Raw genomic sequence first — 16,045 nt, 5'->3', positions numbered from 1 at the left:
TGCAGATTTTGTTGGCACCATTCACACATTTTTAATTCCTATCAAACTCATGTGGGGTCACACTGCATCCTGAAGTCACAGAGCTCTTTTAACCCTTTCCATCCCACTGGAGAATTCTGTATGAATCTTACAGTCACACATATGGTTAGAATCATGGAATTCCATTGTTTTCCCTTGTATGCTTTCTTTCTTTATTTATTTTTTGAACACAATTACATTTTACGTTACATTAAAGTTTTAGCCACATAACACCCTTGAGGTGTTATGTTTTCATTGGTTGTGAAGGTTGGCTTATACTGTATTGTCAATATGATGGCAAAAAGTAATTCCACCCTCTGTACTACACTGAAAATACACAGTGTTGACAATTAAGTCAGTCCATTATCATTTCCGTTTTATAATGTAATTAAACATCTAAATTGCTCCTAATGCTAAGGTAGGTCAGTTGAATATTTTGAGAGAAAATATGTTGAATTGTACATGCATATGCATCCACACTTAATAGATTTATGGTCTGGATTAAAATGTTTCCTTTGGATATTCAAACATAACATTTGCTATCAATGTCTCTACACAGGTCTTTAAGATCATTTCGAAAATACCCCTCTGGAGCAATTGCAAAGGCAATTTAATTTGTTTAGGCTAAGAGAAAACACTAGGGGGCAGTGTACAATTGGACATCAAAACCACTGCATTGTACATGATTACAAAACAAGGCATGATAAAAGCATGCATAATTTATGCATTTATTTTTGTAGTTATGTGTGCTAAATACAAAATAGCGAGAGAAGAAAACACTGAAAAAACACTTAGTTTTGGGGGAAAAGGACTTAAAAACTTCTCTCATCTTTTGAGCGGCTAGGAACCGTTCGGATGTGGAATGAGTCAGCAGTACTGATTCGCAATTAAAATTCATAACACACTGGAAATGCTAAACTAACTTTTCAAACTTTTCAAAGGAACAACAATTAGTCAATGGAAAGTTATTTCTTCAAAGCATCAGGCTTCATTCCAATATATGGCCCAGACTAGGGCTCCTTTTGGCAATAATATAACAGGATCATGCTGTAATTAGCAGGGCTTGCAGTCTGGGTGTACCTTGGCTGCATTGTCAGAGTGACAGGGATCAGCTGGTCAATTTGTATGCAAATAAGGTGAGGCTTAGAAAGGCTTTGATTCGCCAGCAGGACTCGCTGACATCAAGCTGCTAGGAGTGGAATTCTTTCGACGTATTATAACCAGTGCAGGGGGAAAGTGTAATACTAGCTGGAATAGACATCATCCTTGGTTTATTCTGATAGCATTGATTGACCATCCATTGATCATTTCTTTGCAAGTTATTAGTAGAAAGAATAAGGAAGATCTGGGCTTGTTGTCACTCTTTTTACTCCAGTAAATATTTCTCATGGTAGGTTTATATTTTAAAGTCAAGTAGACACATACATTGAAGTCTCAGCTGCAAATAACTATCGAACATTTCTTACTTTGGCCAGGAAAAAAAGACAGTTGGCTACTGTAGGCATGTTGTGACTGTATCCACTGTTTTCCTGAGCAACCAGTGGGCGGCGCTATTTTGATTTTAAATGCATGTTTTCTGTTTCTGGTAAACAACTTACATTTACATACATTTATGCATTTGGCAGACGCTTTTATCCAAAGCGACTTACAGAGCACTTATTACAGGGACAATCCCCCCAGAGCAACCTGGAGTTAAGTGCCTTGCTCAAGGACACAATGGTGGTGACGGTGGGGTTTGAACCAGCAACCTTCTGATTAACAGCCCTGTGCCTTAGCCTCTACGCCACCACCACTCAACTTGTGTGCTTTTATTGTGTTCACCTGTTTTATTTAAGGCTCGTTCACATTTACCTTTAGATGGTGAAATTTGATGAATAAGGCGGTGAACCCCAGGCAAAATTCATGTAGGGTAATTTCTTCTCAACCGGAATCCTTTGTACAAAATTCCTGATCGAGATGACTGTATCCCATGGAATGTTGGCGTGCAAAGAAAACCAAGCTACTTCCTATAGTTGTGGTTACATTTACCTTCATGCAATGAAATTCTGTGTCTGGGAAAATGCGCAATAGTGATTTAACACAGTGGACTTCTGGTGGCGAAGAATTTCCCCAAAGCCCTTCTAAGGGGAGCCTACTAAGGTAGCCTAGACATTCTATGGGTGGTACACTGGTGAGGAGACAAGAGGACATTTTTTTTTGTATTGATGTCTGAAGGAGATGTTTCAGTGTGCTGAATAATCTTCTTTTGTAAGAAAACAGCTCATCGTTTACTGAAGTGACTGCCTGTCCGCTAATCTTCAACATGTTTTACACTAAACAATACTATTGGAATGATATATGTATGGAGTTTAAAATGATAAAATTGCTGTTTTATAAGAGAAGACACGGACAATTTTTGAAAGGTAGGTGTCAGTTTACTGCTTCCCTATTTCTTTGTATGGTATCTGCAAATGGTGACTTACTGTCATAATACGCTAGTTAACCATTACACTCTCTCGTATAATAAAGCCATGGAGGATGTTATCTCAGTCATTTAAAAAAAATCTCTGATTTCACCTCACAGATTTCACATGTAGTTCAAGTTTGGCGAACTTTAACAGGTGTACTGACCAATAGGAAGTCATTTGGTTTAGCAGTGACCTTTGTGTGGGTGGTGCTTTATACACAGCTTATTCACAATGAAGAAGAATATAATTTTAATGGCAAGTTTCTTTTTAACTTCACTCTCACAGAGTATTAACTGCAGAATTAAAATATACTGCTTTGTAATTCGTTTTTTGCTGGTTTCACATGCTAAACGTCCACCCATACCTTCTTCACCCACAAAATTTTGCAGTACAGGTAAATGTGACCGTGCCTTATTGGTCAACGTGGCGAATTAAACTGTCAAATTTCACTTAACTTGAACTCCCCGCGAACTCACAAGGGGAAATATTTTGCCACCAGAAGTTCATTGTGTGAAATTCACAGTAGCGTGGATCAGTTTGGAAGATACAACCCTGATAGCACACATAAATCACCCAGATATATATTTGATGTGTGTTTTATATCTGTTAGACATATTTTTAAAGTTGATTGCTCACCTGCAATACGTCTGACTATAAAATGTTTCCTCTCAGATTACCAGATTAAACGCTCTTAAAAGACATCTCAATGATGTATGTGTGCTCTCTGAGAAGTCTTAAAATGGATTCTAACTGAAGAGGAATTTGAACAAGGTTTTTTAAACCAACATACAAAACCACTGCTAGAGAATACATACATTTGAATAACTGGGCTTTTGACTCAAAACCTTATATTTGCTGAGATATTGACCATGTGACAACTACTCTCGTTTCCCCCATTTTTCTGGTGAGCACCATTCACCATACAGATATGGGTTAAACAGTCAAGTGTGTCAGTTTGTGAGCTTAGCAGTGGGGGATGGAGGGCATTAAGTGGGAGATTGATCCACCACTGTCTTAGGGAAGTGGACGATGCTATCACTGTTTCCCACTGGAACTATGTCAGGTGAAAGAAGCTCTGGAATCTAGGCTCAATACAGGCTCAAGAGCTGGAGGAACGGTGCATTGAATTCTCAAGGACACAACCTTGTGATTCTCACTCTTCTACTGTAGCAGTATCACAGAACCAGTGTGATTGAGAGAGATGATATATGAATGCTAGAAATACTAATATGAAATTTTGATGAAACAAAACCAAGGATTTTTACTCACCTGGTCAGGAAGAGAGAAAGATAGAAAACAGCACAGACTTAACAAAGGAAAACAATATATATATATTTTTATTTTTACAATTATTTACCAATTAACATAGTTCAAATTAAATTTCATTTAGCTATACTCATGAATGATCATATATACAGAATATGATTATTCAGTAATCATTAAAATCTTTGATTGGCATGCTAAAATTGTTCATGTTCCACTTGTGAATATTGCACTAATGTGAGTTCTGAAGGGGCATATGTTCAGGTATTAATAGTAGGAAGCTGCTTATGATGGAAGAGCAATTTCAGTCTCTTGATGAATTAAAAGTGCATCGTAGACTGATGCATAATGACCTCATGACATAAATCGTCCATCATGGATATGGCATATGGTTTAACCATATTTCCATTTAGCGACCACAAATGCCTTCGTGTTTTGGAGTATCACACAACCTACATTACAATTTCATTACAAATCATAATCCCTTATGACCTCATAGCTCACCAATATTTCACTGCCTCTTATGAAGTCAGGCTTTTGTTAATGATGTTGTTGTGTTCAAAATGCTACTGTTTAACACTCATTAATGAAACCTCACTTTGGTTATGGTAAATAGAATTTTTAGAATGCTACAACGTAATGCTACAACATAAAATATGCACATTAAAGCACACATACTCGTGCACACAAACTGACCTGAAAAAGCAATGTTACAAAGAGAAATATTACAGCGTAATGCATCATGTGCTTTGTAATCTTAAAAAAAAGAGAAAAAGCTCTTTGATGCTTTGATATTTAAATCATTAATATTCAACATTAAATATACCACTCTCATTTGCATTTTGTCTTGCAGCTTTGCCAAAGTCAATGCAGGACGAGTCAAAATAATAATAATATGAGGTAATCAACAAGTCACAATGCTGTTGATTGAGCTTAACTTGTATTGAACCCAGAATATTTCTTTAACGGGCTGAAAATTTACATTTAATAATAAAATAATTAAATGCATATTGCAAGAATTGATTGAGAGTTGAAAGACAAAGTGATGCATATTGACAGTATTTGTGGGTTGACGATGACAATATATTGATTAAATTATGACTATATAAATTAACAAAACAAATAAACACTTGCACAGTTAGTAGATATACTGTATACAAAGACAGGTATTATAAAATTATATAAATCATACTATATTAACTTGGTACAAAGAAGGGAATTTTAATGATCAACATGTGTGAGCTTTGCTTAAAATGAAGGAGACTTACAAAAATACTATTCCTCCATTTACCACTAATCACAAATGGCATAGCAAGTGCTAGCCTAACTATTGTCTGTTTTGCTGTTAGTTTTGATCAAATAATTACATTTTAATAAAGTTTTCTCCTCTGAATGCTCAAATGGTCATGGATATAAAATATAATACATATGAACCAAAACATACAGTATATTGTACAACCGGAAAGCATATACTCTACAACCTGAAAGCATGTACAACATCATGTAGATTATGGGGTATAGGCCTACTGCATTTTGCAAAATGTGCATTTCTGAACAGATGCAAACGGGAAATAAAAACATTCAAACCAAATTCAAATATGACTTTGTAATTACAATTCGTAACTCATAAGCTTTGGTAACTGCAGTGGGCTTGTTTTATAACTGTATCATATTAGTAGTAGTGACGTTGCCATTGTCACAATCATCCGGTATCTTTTGTTTGACAGGAAGAAAGCTGCAATTTACAGTTCAACCTCCATGCACGTACAAAAAAACAAGCATACAGTTTTATTGCTTAAGTACTGCACAACTTCACATCCAAAATGATTGCAAAACATTCTTAATATCCCCTTTTCTGTTGTGGAAGTGAGGGTGTCATTCCCTGGTGTCTAGTTACTAAGGCAGAATTGTTACAAAAGGAAAGGCCATACTGTAGATACTGAGCAGTACCTCTTTTTCAGCTACGAGGTATGTATGGGGTCAAGGTCTAGTGGAAAGACCACACTATGTCTAGATGACTGGAATATTGAAGGCTAGGTTTGTTTGTGCAAGTGTTTGTGTGTGTGTGTTTGAGTACACCTGTGTGTGTGTGTGTGTGTGTGTGTGTGTGTGTGTGTGTGTGTGTGTGTGTGTGTGTGTGTATCAGTGCCACCTGCCCGGAGAGACCTGTACAGCATGTTCTTTCACAGTGACAGCTGATGCCCAATTGATGAACTGTGACGAATGTAGCTTTGCTTCCCTGACCCAGCATATTTGCCTCCTTTAAATAGAACATACTATTATAACATAACAATAACTAGCATTCGCTCACACATACACAAAATCACAAACATACATACATCCCTTAGAACTATTACTCTGAAGAACCATGTTTGTTTTGTTTCTTTTTTGTAGATTTTTGGAAGTTGTAACTTGTTGCAATTCCCTCTAAAGTCTTATCATCTGACATTAATATTGCAAAAATTACTGACAGAACTTGGAAGACACATTTAAGTCACACCTTCATTCTTCGGTCAGTTTTGTTAGTCCGCTACTTCTTTTGGTATAACATACAAGGATTTCATTGGACTAATAGAAATACACAGTAGACAAACATACACCCTCCTTGTCTGGCAAAAAATGTCAGTTCCTTTGACAAATATTTATGGCTATTAAAAAACCTAGTTAACTCATAGTAGGAGGGTGCAGCCCATTCTCACAAGTTTGATGGGAGTTTGGGATGCAAGCTTGGTGTCCCAGGTGTGGACCTGTCACTAGATCCATGGGCTGGTGACCCACCTGAGGATCCAGTCTGAACTATGGACAACTTTGAAGTTTGTCTTGATAAAACCACGTGACCAGGTATTGAGCTAAATGGTTTGATAACGGGAGGGGGTGAGGGCAGAGGTGACAGACTTGAAGCTGATCCTCTGTGATGGAACAAGTCTGGAGGTTGTGGTCCTCTTCCAACTGGCTTGGACTTTTCAGGTAGTCCTGGGGTGGGGAGGGACATGGAAATGTTGCTTAAATCATGGGATGGCAGATCGACCAAAGATCCACCCCTTTCTCTTGGTTGAGATGATGTAGAATGGAGTGTCTGAGGGGTTAGGAGCGAGCTTTGGGATCCAAAGATGCTGGCAGGGTGGCTATGCATGGACATCCTCATTTTCTCCACAGTGGGACTCTGGCACGTGGGACTGCATGCTGAGGGAGTGCTACATGGGGACACATTTCCTGACCCATACTGTGCTAGGGAAGCAAGAGCAGATGGTTCTTGGGAAAGCTGGGTGAGAACATCTGGCTGTAGACCACTCAGTGGGTGTTGGGATGGGACACATGAGACTTGTTCTAAAATGCTCTTGGAGTGTACAGGTGACTCAATTATAGGAGATTGGGAAGCTGTCCCTGTCACTTTTTTCAAATCAGAACTGGATTTTGCTGATTGAGGAGTAGGCTGAGCTGAATGCAGCTGGGTCAATATGGGACTCACTGAGTGTGCTATCAAAGGAGTGAGAGTGGAGGCAGAAGGAATTGCAAGCTGGACATCCTCTCCTCCAACTGCTCCTTGGTAGAACCCAGGAAGTGATGCAGCGATAGTAGGGAAAGAGGACTGAGGAACTTGTGGTTGTGAATGGAGCTGGGCAACACTGAAGTCTTTGGAGGCAAGGGGTCTATGGGGGTAGATGGAAGACTCTGTGATGCTGGAGGTGGTGGTGGTGATGGTTGTTGTGATGGTGGATGATAGGGAGCTTGAGGATGGTGGCGGAGGTGTGGAGGTAGATGATCTCTCTGACCTGAGTGTGTCCAGAATTGGGGTCTCTATACAAGAGCTGAACTGCAAGCTGGTTGACAAAGACCCACCGAATGCAGCAGTGCCTGAAAGGGCTGTCGGTAACCTTTTTACATACCCTGGCCGGTCCTTTAAAGAGCCAATCAGTGGGACTGGGGGCCGGAAGAGTGTATGGGGCAAATGAGGATGGCGGGTCAGTGCAATAGCGACTGAAGTGGTGGCTGCAGCAGCTTGTAGGGGAGCCTGGATGAGGGGTGCCCAGATAACAGGAGTGTGGGAGGATGGAGTGGGTGCTGGGTGAGGAGCTGGGGGAGGTGTCTGAATGAGGTGGGCACAATGGGCCATGTCCCTGTCATGTTGCACAATCTGCTGGATGATCTCATTCTCTTGGTAGTTCAGCACCCCGGAATTAAGATCCCGCTGGACTTTGTGCTGAAGCACAGAGTTTCTCTTACCTTTGAGGGCAAAACAGGATACATCAAAGCATGAATAGCAAGCTCAATTATGTAGTTTGACTAATGGAAATTGCACACTACAAGACTGAAGATCGTCGCCCTACATGTACGGTATTAAAAACTCAGTTTCTAGTCTTCTGTTGTGTTGGTGCACACTTTGCCAAACTAATCGCAGACTAGGTGTGTCAGTTACAAGTTCATTCTGTTCCTCACCAGGGGTGAAAATTTCATAAAAATGTTGGGGGGCAATAAACATAACAATTCTCAAGAGCAATTTTTGAAGGGGACACCAAGGTTTTTTTTGTTGTTGCCCCGTTTGCATTTGTATTATTTTATTTCTTAAACAATTATTTTAAGAATATATCATTATATTATTTACAATGCACATATTTTAATTATATTTTAGGGGGGGACAACCCTCAGATAGGGTTGCGACCCCTCCGCGATTTCCGCCTATGTTCCTCACACAAACTCACATCCATAACAATGGGAGAGTTAATTCTTGAAAACAAAAGCTTTTTTTGTGAGTAATTTTTTGTGCTGATTTTAACATAACAGAAATTTTAAAACTATTTCAAAAACTTTCAAAAACAAAAAAATTCAAAACAGTGTCATAGTGTCTGTGACTAGTTGAATCATATTGTAGCATCTTCAATGGGAATACGAGAAAACTGTCAGCGACAGGCATGCATTGAAAGTTTTTGTCACAGACTTAAAACAGCAAAGGATAACAAGCTTCAGTCTTGTAGCATTCTTGGCTTAAATTAACAAAGAAATCAATCAATAAAAGCACAGATGAGATGTGACAGGTAATAACATTTTGCCACTCTTTATGGACATCTCAGCACAGCTGTAACAAACACGATGAACTGACAGATCTCACCTATGCGGTCAAGGCGATCAAGAGCTACGGTCTCAAAGGCCCGCCGCATCATGGGGTATTCCTCCAACACCTCATTGAAATGGTCCACAGAAAGCGAGTAGAGGCGGCAGTATGTGTCTGCCCTTATGCTGGCTGTTCTTCTGCCTCGAGTCAGCAAGCAGATCTCTGTGGATGTTTTGCAACATTAACCAACTGAAAACCACTTGAAAAGAACATGTACTATTTTCTTTAAAGTAACGGTATGGAAAGAACATCTTACTGTTTCACAAGTATGTATTCACATATGCATAAATCATAGAATGAATGAAGAATAAATAAATGAATGTATGAATGAATGCTATCTCCCTAGTATCAAACCCCTAACCAAGCATTAAACATAAATGTTCCTTCAGCCTAAATTTGGAGCACTCTACCACTGTTAATATGTGCATAAATTCACAATAGTGGGAACCATAAATTAAATATGCTTGTCATAAATGCAATGACTTTATAGCTCAGTGTTTCCTGCATGGCTATGCAGCAGTGGCACTGTGCTCCAAAATAAATTATATTTTACACAAGTTTTGAGATTGCAGATTGAGATATTTATTAACATTTGAATTGATTCATAAATTAACACAAAGAAAAAACAACACATATATAGTGAATCAATCATTTTTAACGTTAAACCCCCATTATATCCCCTCCCCCAACAAAACTTCCACCTCACCCTGACCCCCCCACAAACAATCCTATAGTCAATAGAATATAGACACACACATAAAAAACACAAAACTAAAACAACAACAAAAAAAGAAAATACAATAATCAAGTAAAAAAAAACCTCAACTCTAAATTACTCCGTCCAACACCCCTCCTTGAGATTCCCCCAAATTGCTAGGTAATTGGCCCATTTCTTATTGAAGAAATCCCTAACTCCCATCCTTCTGCTTGACCCCTCCTCGAAGGCAGCCACCCTCCCTATCTCCGTTTACCACTCTGGGAATGAGGGTGCTCCATCCGACTTCCATCCCCTCAAAATAACCTGCCTACCAATCATCACACTGGTCAAAACCCAATTATTTATGTACTTATCCTCCAAATTTAGGAGCTCCCCATTTGTCTGGGGCAGAACGAGATTTGAGTGTTCAACACATCACATGCAAATCTTTGCACCTTCAGCCAAAATTCTTGGATCTTACGACACCCCCAAAAAACATGGGTGGTGTCTCCATCTTCTGAGTGTCTCCTTAAGTCCAAGCCTATACAATTTAGAATGGGTACAATAAAATCTATGTAAAATCTTAAATTGAATAAGACGAACCCTTGCATCTCTAGATGCAGACTTTATATATTTTTTGGAATCCTAGCCCACACTCCCTCCTCCAATACCAAATGTAAATCTTCCTCCCATAATCTTTTGAGAGAATTTAAAGCTCCGTCCCTCAGAATCTGAATTAGCAGGGAGTAATACACTGATGACTCATGACCCTTCTCAAAGCAGCAATCACCACTCCCTCAGTATCTGTCACTCTAGGGGGGTGCGTGCTACCCAAAAACAGTGCAGAGCAGGTGGCACAGCTACCCAAAAACAGCGCAGAGCAGGTGGCACAGCTGTAAATACTAATAAAATTGAGATCTGGGAATCCCAAAATGTTGAATAAAAATTTCAAAAGATCTCAATATTCCACTCTCATATAGGTCACAGTGTGTATTAACCCCCCTCACAATCCAATCTGACCAACAGAAAGGGAACTTATTAATACATAGTTTAGGGTTTAGCCATATGCTGGAGGCTACGTATAAATAAATATCCGAGTTAAACACTCGAATATCGAGTGTAAATGCGAGATAATGGGGTGTGACTTAATAAAACCAGGGAGGGTCTGTCTCAGGTGGAAGCAACCAATGAGCCAATTGTCTGAGACCGAATGCATAATAATAAAACAAAATCTTAGGTAGGCCCAGCCCACCTTTGTTAATCGGCCTATGAAACTTGTTGAAATGTAACCTGGGATGCTTTCCATTCCAAATTAAGGACTTCCTATACTATCAAATTGCTTGAAATAAGAGAGCTGCTAAAAATCAGCGGCTGCTAATAGTTCCATGGCAAGACAGAACAATAATGGGGAAAGAGGGCAACCCTGCCGAGTGCCCATATTCAGAGTAAAATAATCTGAAATTAATCAATTTGTTTGTACCACTGCTGTCTATAAAGTAACTTAATCCATTGAATAAAAGTATTTCCGAACCCATATATTTCCAAATCTTAAAAAGATAATCCCAATCTACCATATCAAACGCCTTTTCAGCGTCAAGTGAGATGGCAGCGACCGGAGTCTGATCATTCGCCACTGACCACATTATTAATGTAACGCTTAATGTTGTCAGAAGAGATGCGGCCCCTAATAAACACCACCTGATCTATATGTATAAGAGATTTCATAACTTTACTTAATCGGTTAGCAAGAATTTTTGCCAAAACTTGCTGGATCAGGGAATTTGGAAGGTAACTTTTACACTTGCTTGGATCTTTGTCCTTTTTTAAGAATCAGACTGATCCGGGCTTGTGTTGTGGTTGGCAGAAACTTTCCATTCTTTAATGATTCTGTATAAACTTCTAACAAAAATGGAGCCAATTCTGTAGTATAAGATCTAAAAAATTCAGCGGAAAAGCCATCTGGCCCCGGAGCCTTGCCAGTAGGCAGAGCCTTAATTACCTCATCAAGCTCCTCCAAGTTTATCTCAGAATCAAGAGAATCAGTCGTCAGTTTAGTGGTTCCACAAAGTTTCTAGTATCTTCATCAGTAGACGAAGACATGGAATTAGAGAGATCAAGATAGAATTCTTTAAAAGCATTATTAATATCAATGGCCGAGTTAAAAATGTCACCACCAGCTAATTTCACAGAGGGAATAGTAGAAAAAGACTCTCTCTGCTATTTATATCTAGCCTAAAATTTCCCTAATTTATCCCCCGACTCAAAGTATGTCTGTCTAGCCCTGAATAACTAAAAATGTTGGTGCATGAGTGTATGTGTGTATGGGTGATTGGGTTAAAAAAAGCACAGATATTTACCATACAAAGAGATGGTGTTCAGCAAAATAACACCAAGAGAATAACCAGACAACAAACATACAGCGCAACCATTGTAGTCTGATTCATGAAAGAATGACTCTTATGAGCTGGTTATTTTAATTAATCGATCAAAAAGACTCACAAACTCACTTCCTTTTTTTAATAGTCTTCACTAATGTCTGGACTCTCAACACTAATGTGGAAATTGGGGTTCCTGGTCTTGTCAACACTAATGTGGAAATTGGGATTCCTATTCAAATCAAATCAAATCAAATCAAATCACTTTATTGTCACACTACCATGTACACAAGTGCAACAGTAGGTGAAATTCTTGTGTGCAGTTCCGAGCAACATAGCAGTCATGACAGTGACGAGACATATACCAATTACAATAAACAACATACTTACACAACACAATTTACATATCAAATGTACACATACTTACACAACACGATAATTATATACAATGTACAGTAAACAATACACACAATATAGAACACAATATAGAATACACAATATGCAATACAATAAGTAAGGAGTATATGAAATATATATATATATTTCGCGGTGCTATTGCCATACCAGCCAGTCAGGATGCTCTCTACAGTGCTGGTGTAGAACCGTGTGAGGATGTGTTGGTTCATTCCAAACTTCCTCAGCCGTCTCAGGAAGAAGAGGCGCTGGTGAGCCTTCTTCACAACGGCGTCAGTGTGGATGGACCATGTGAGTTCTTCAGTGATATGGACACCGAGGAACTTGAAGCTGCTGACTCTCTCCACCGGTACTCCATTGATGGTGATGGGGCTGTGTTCTCCGTCTTTCTTCCTGAAGTCCACAACAAGCTCCTTGGTTTTACTGACGTTGAGGGAGAGGTTGTGCTCTTGACACCAGCGTGTCAGAGTGTGCACCTGCTCTCTGTAGGCTCTTTCATCATTGTCAGTGATCAGACCTACCACCGTCGTATCGTCAGCAAACTTAATGATGACACTGGAGCTATGTGTTGCCACACAGTCATGTGTGTACAGGGAATACAGGAGTGGGCTGAGAACACAGCCCTGTGGGGCTCCAGTGTTGAGGGTCAGTGATGACGAGGTGTTGCTGCCCATTCTAACCACCTGACGTCTGCCTGACAGGAAATCCAGGATCCAGCTGCACAGCGAGCTGTTTAAGCCCAGAGCCCGGACAAGGGTTCTGTAACTCACCCTTGCACCAAACAAATTCTATTTTACTCTTTGTCCAAAAGTTTACTGACTATTTCCTAACATTGTCAAGGCAGCGTAAGTGAATGTGTGACATGGTCCTTGTACATTTTCATAGAAATGGTACAGTTAAAGCTGCTGTAAGCAATGTTAGCCCTTTAAATAATTTTGTGTTTTAATTGTGTTTTTACAATTTGTTTTGTATTTTGAAAAATGTTCTCTCTCTCTCTCTCTGTTAGTTATAAGATAATACAATGGTACTATGAGATACAGTATACCATATCACTGAATGGTTACCATATAATATACTACGCCATTTACTTCGTAGTCCAAATACTTGGATAAAGTATTGTATTACAGTAAAATTATGGTAATGTCCCAAAACCATGACATTATCATATTGTCATGTCCAGAAAACCATGGTAATACCATGGCACTTTTTTGTAGGTGCTACTTTTTGTAGCTTCTCCTCCTTGCATCTTCCATTTTTTCTTTCTCTCCTGTTCCTCCATAGTCTCTCAACCTTTGCCATATTCCCTGTTGTCTTTGTACTTTTATGTTGAAATTCTTGTTTAGTTCCTGTTTCCCGTTAGTTTTGTAGTCCTTTGTAGTTTTATTCCTTGATTGGTTCTCCCTGATTATTTCTCATTCCCTTATTGTTTCCCCAGGTGTTCCTCTTTCCCTTGTTTGTTCCCTTGAGTATTTAAGCCCTTGGTTTCCCTGTTTCCTGTGTCAGTTCTTGCATGTATGAATGTTTTTGTCTATGCGCTGTTCCCGGTTCCCGGTTCCCGGTTCCCGGTTCCCGGTTCCCGGTTCCCTGTTCCCTGTTCCCTGTTCCCTGTTCCCTGTGTCCTTTGCTCTTTGCTCTGAGTTTAATTGTTTGTTTTTCAGTTTACTAAAGCTGCGTTTAGATCCTTATTCCTTGCCTGCCTCATCACAACCTTTATCTTCTCCCTCGCCCCACCCTTCTCTCCCTCGCCACCTCAGGGTGTGTGTTAGTGAGTGTGTGCTCTGATGGAGTGGCTCTTGGTAGCATGTTGTTTATGACTCTGGCCATGACGACTAGACAGAGAGAAAAATAAAAAGAGTGAGAGAGAGAGAATAATCTCTTCAGCCTGGTGTCCTGCTCTGTCTTACCCAAACAACACCACTTTATTTTCCTTCAGGTCTTGAAGGCCAAGAGGTGCTTCATTTATCCTCCTGTAGTATTCTTATCCTTCAGTTTTCAACAAGAACCCATCACTAATATTAGCCACACCCAAACAAACATTAGAAAACATCTAATTAATAAGTTTAAAGTACTATAAGCTATATTTTATCAGAACATCATGCAAAAAATGACCCTTATACTTGAGAAATAGCACTTGTTTCTGCAACAGCCCAAGGATCTGGTTCTCTCTGTTTGAGTTTGCTGACATTGGGTTTGATCACTTTTCTTTGGAAGGTGGGTTTTGGGGAGAAGATGTGTGGTTAAACGGATGGGAAGCAATCTAATTCAGTGGCTAATGCTGTCTTCGGATAAAAGCACCTACCAAATGCAAAAAAATAGCAGGCAGTATCCTTTAAAATACTTCACAGCTTAGGCGGAAATCGCAGGGGGTTTTGAGGGTTGTCCCCCCCTAAAATATCATTAAAATATGTGTATTGTAAATAATATAATTATATATTCTTAAATAATTGTTTAAGAAATAAAATAATAGAAATGCAAACAGGGCAACAACAAAAAAAACCTTGGTGTCCTCTTCAAAAATTGCTCTTGAGAATTGTTATGTTTATTGCCCCCCCCAACATTTTGATGAAATTTTCGCCCCTGCTTCACAGTATGTAGTAGTATGCTAATATTCCATTCTGAACATAGAAGGAATGGATGACATATGGGAACTGGGTGAAATCTGTACAAGGCCAGAATCCAGACTCTGCTCTTCCGTTCTGCGCTTTCACACAGGGTTTATGGGAAAAGAGATTACGAGCAGCTTGTTGAACATGTATTGACCTCAAATGAGCCCGGGCAGAAGGAAAATTTTTTTGGATACAATATTTATTTTTTCACAACTAAATCTGCAGCACACTGATGATCTCAAACAACACGGTAAACAGTAATAGAGTTTCTAATGGCATACAAATGCCAGAATGATGGTTTTCTTGTATTCAGAGACCAGGTGGTGTATAATTTGTTTAAAAATATTTGCATTCTGCATCATTTTCCTCAGAAAATTGAGCATGTTGATTTGTTTGCTAAATTCAGTATTTGTATATTGTGGACAAATAGTAATTTTGTCATCATTGCAATCCTGACAATTTCAAAAGCCAATTTAATAACGTACACCAGATAATGTATATCAAAAACAGAAATAGTTCCATCTCCAAAACGAAAAATATAGAAATCCATGTGTGGATTCACACAATGGCTATTGCACTGAAAAAACTTAAGTGAACAACTTTTGATGACAAGGCTGCAACTGTTATCTTCAGTCCTTCCTCAATCTTTTTTTTGAATGAGTTGAGGAAAATTAATTTCATGAATGGTTGACTTATGCTTGGTGAGGAATTTCCCCAGGCTCCTGAAGCGAGCCCATTTACTGATTCAGTACCCCTGGAGAACTAGTCGATAACACTGAAGAACACAAATGGTACCAGCCTACATATTAAGCACTATTTTATTTGCTCATATCTGTGAAATGAAGGTACGTGTGTAAAAAGACAATTGTACCAATGTGTTATTTGCTTAACAGAGTTTATTAAGTTGTATTAAAATGCACTACATTATATTAAACAAGTTATTTTTAGCTTTTAATGGAGTATCTAAATGTTGGGAGAGAAAGATTAAACACAAGACCACATTTGTCTGCTGCTGTGAGTATATTTGAAACAATAATAACCATGTACTATTCCGCGGCAAGCATTAATAACTTGAATGCACTGACTTTAAGTATGTGAGACTGAATGAATGGACA

At 39.0% G+C, this 16,045-nt stretch overlaps 1 protein-coding gene across 1 annotated transcript in view; it reads right to left on the bottom strand.

Annotated features, from left to right (window-relative positions):
* Positions 1-6,423: 6,423 nt before the first annotated feature.
* Positions 6,424-16,045, bottom strand: part of LOC127640538 (potassium/sodium hyperpolarization-activated cyclic nucleotide-gated channel 3-like) — a 50,860-nt gene continuing 41,238 nt past the window's right edge. Inside the window, exons 7-8 of the mRNA XM_052123157.1 lie at positions 8,836-9,000; positions 6,424-7,952 (exon numbers count right to left, since the gene is read on the bottom strand). Of these exons, the coding sequence (XP_051979117.1) occupies positions 6,424-7,952; positions 8,836-9,000 (1,694 nt within the window). The remainder of the gene's footprint in view (positions 7,953-8,835; positions 9,001-16,045) is intronic.

This window comes from Xyrauchen texanus, chromosome 49 (genome assembly GCF_025860055.1).
Source record: "Xyrauchen texanus isolate HMW12.3.18 chromosome 49, RBS_HiC_50CHRs, whole genome shotgun sequence".
Taxonomy (NCBI): Eukaryota; Metazoa; Chordata; class Actinopteri; order Cypriniformes; family Catostomidae; genus Xyrauchen; species Xyrauchen texanus.
This window is presented reverse-complemented; position numbering and strand designations above follow the sequence as displayed.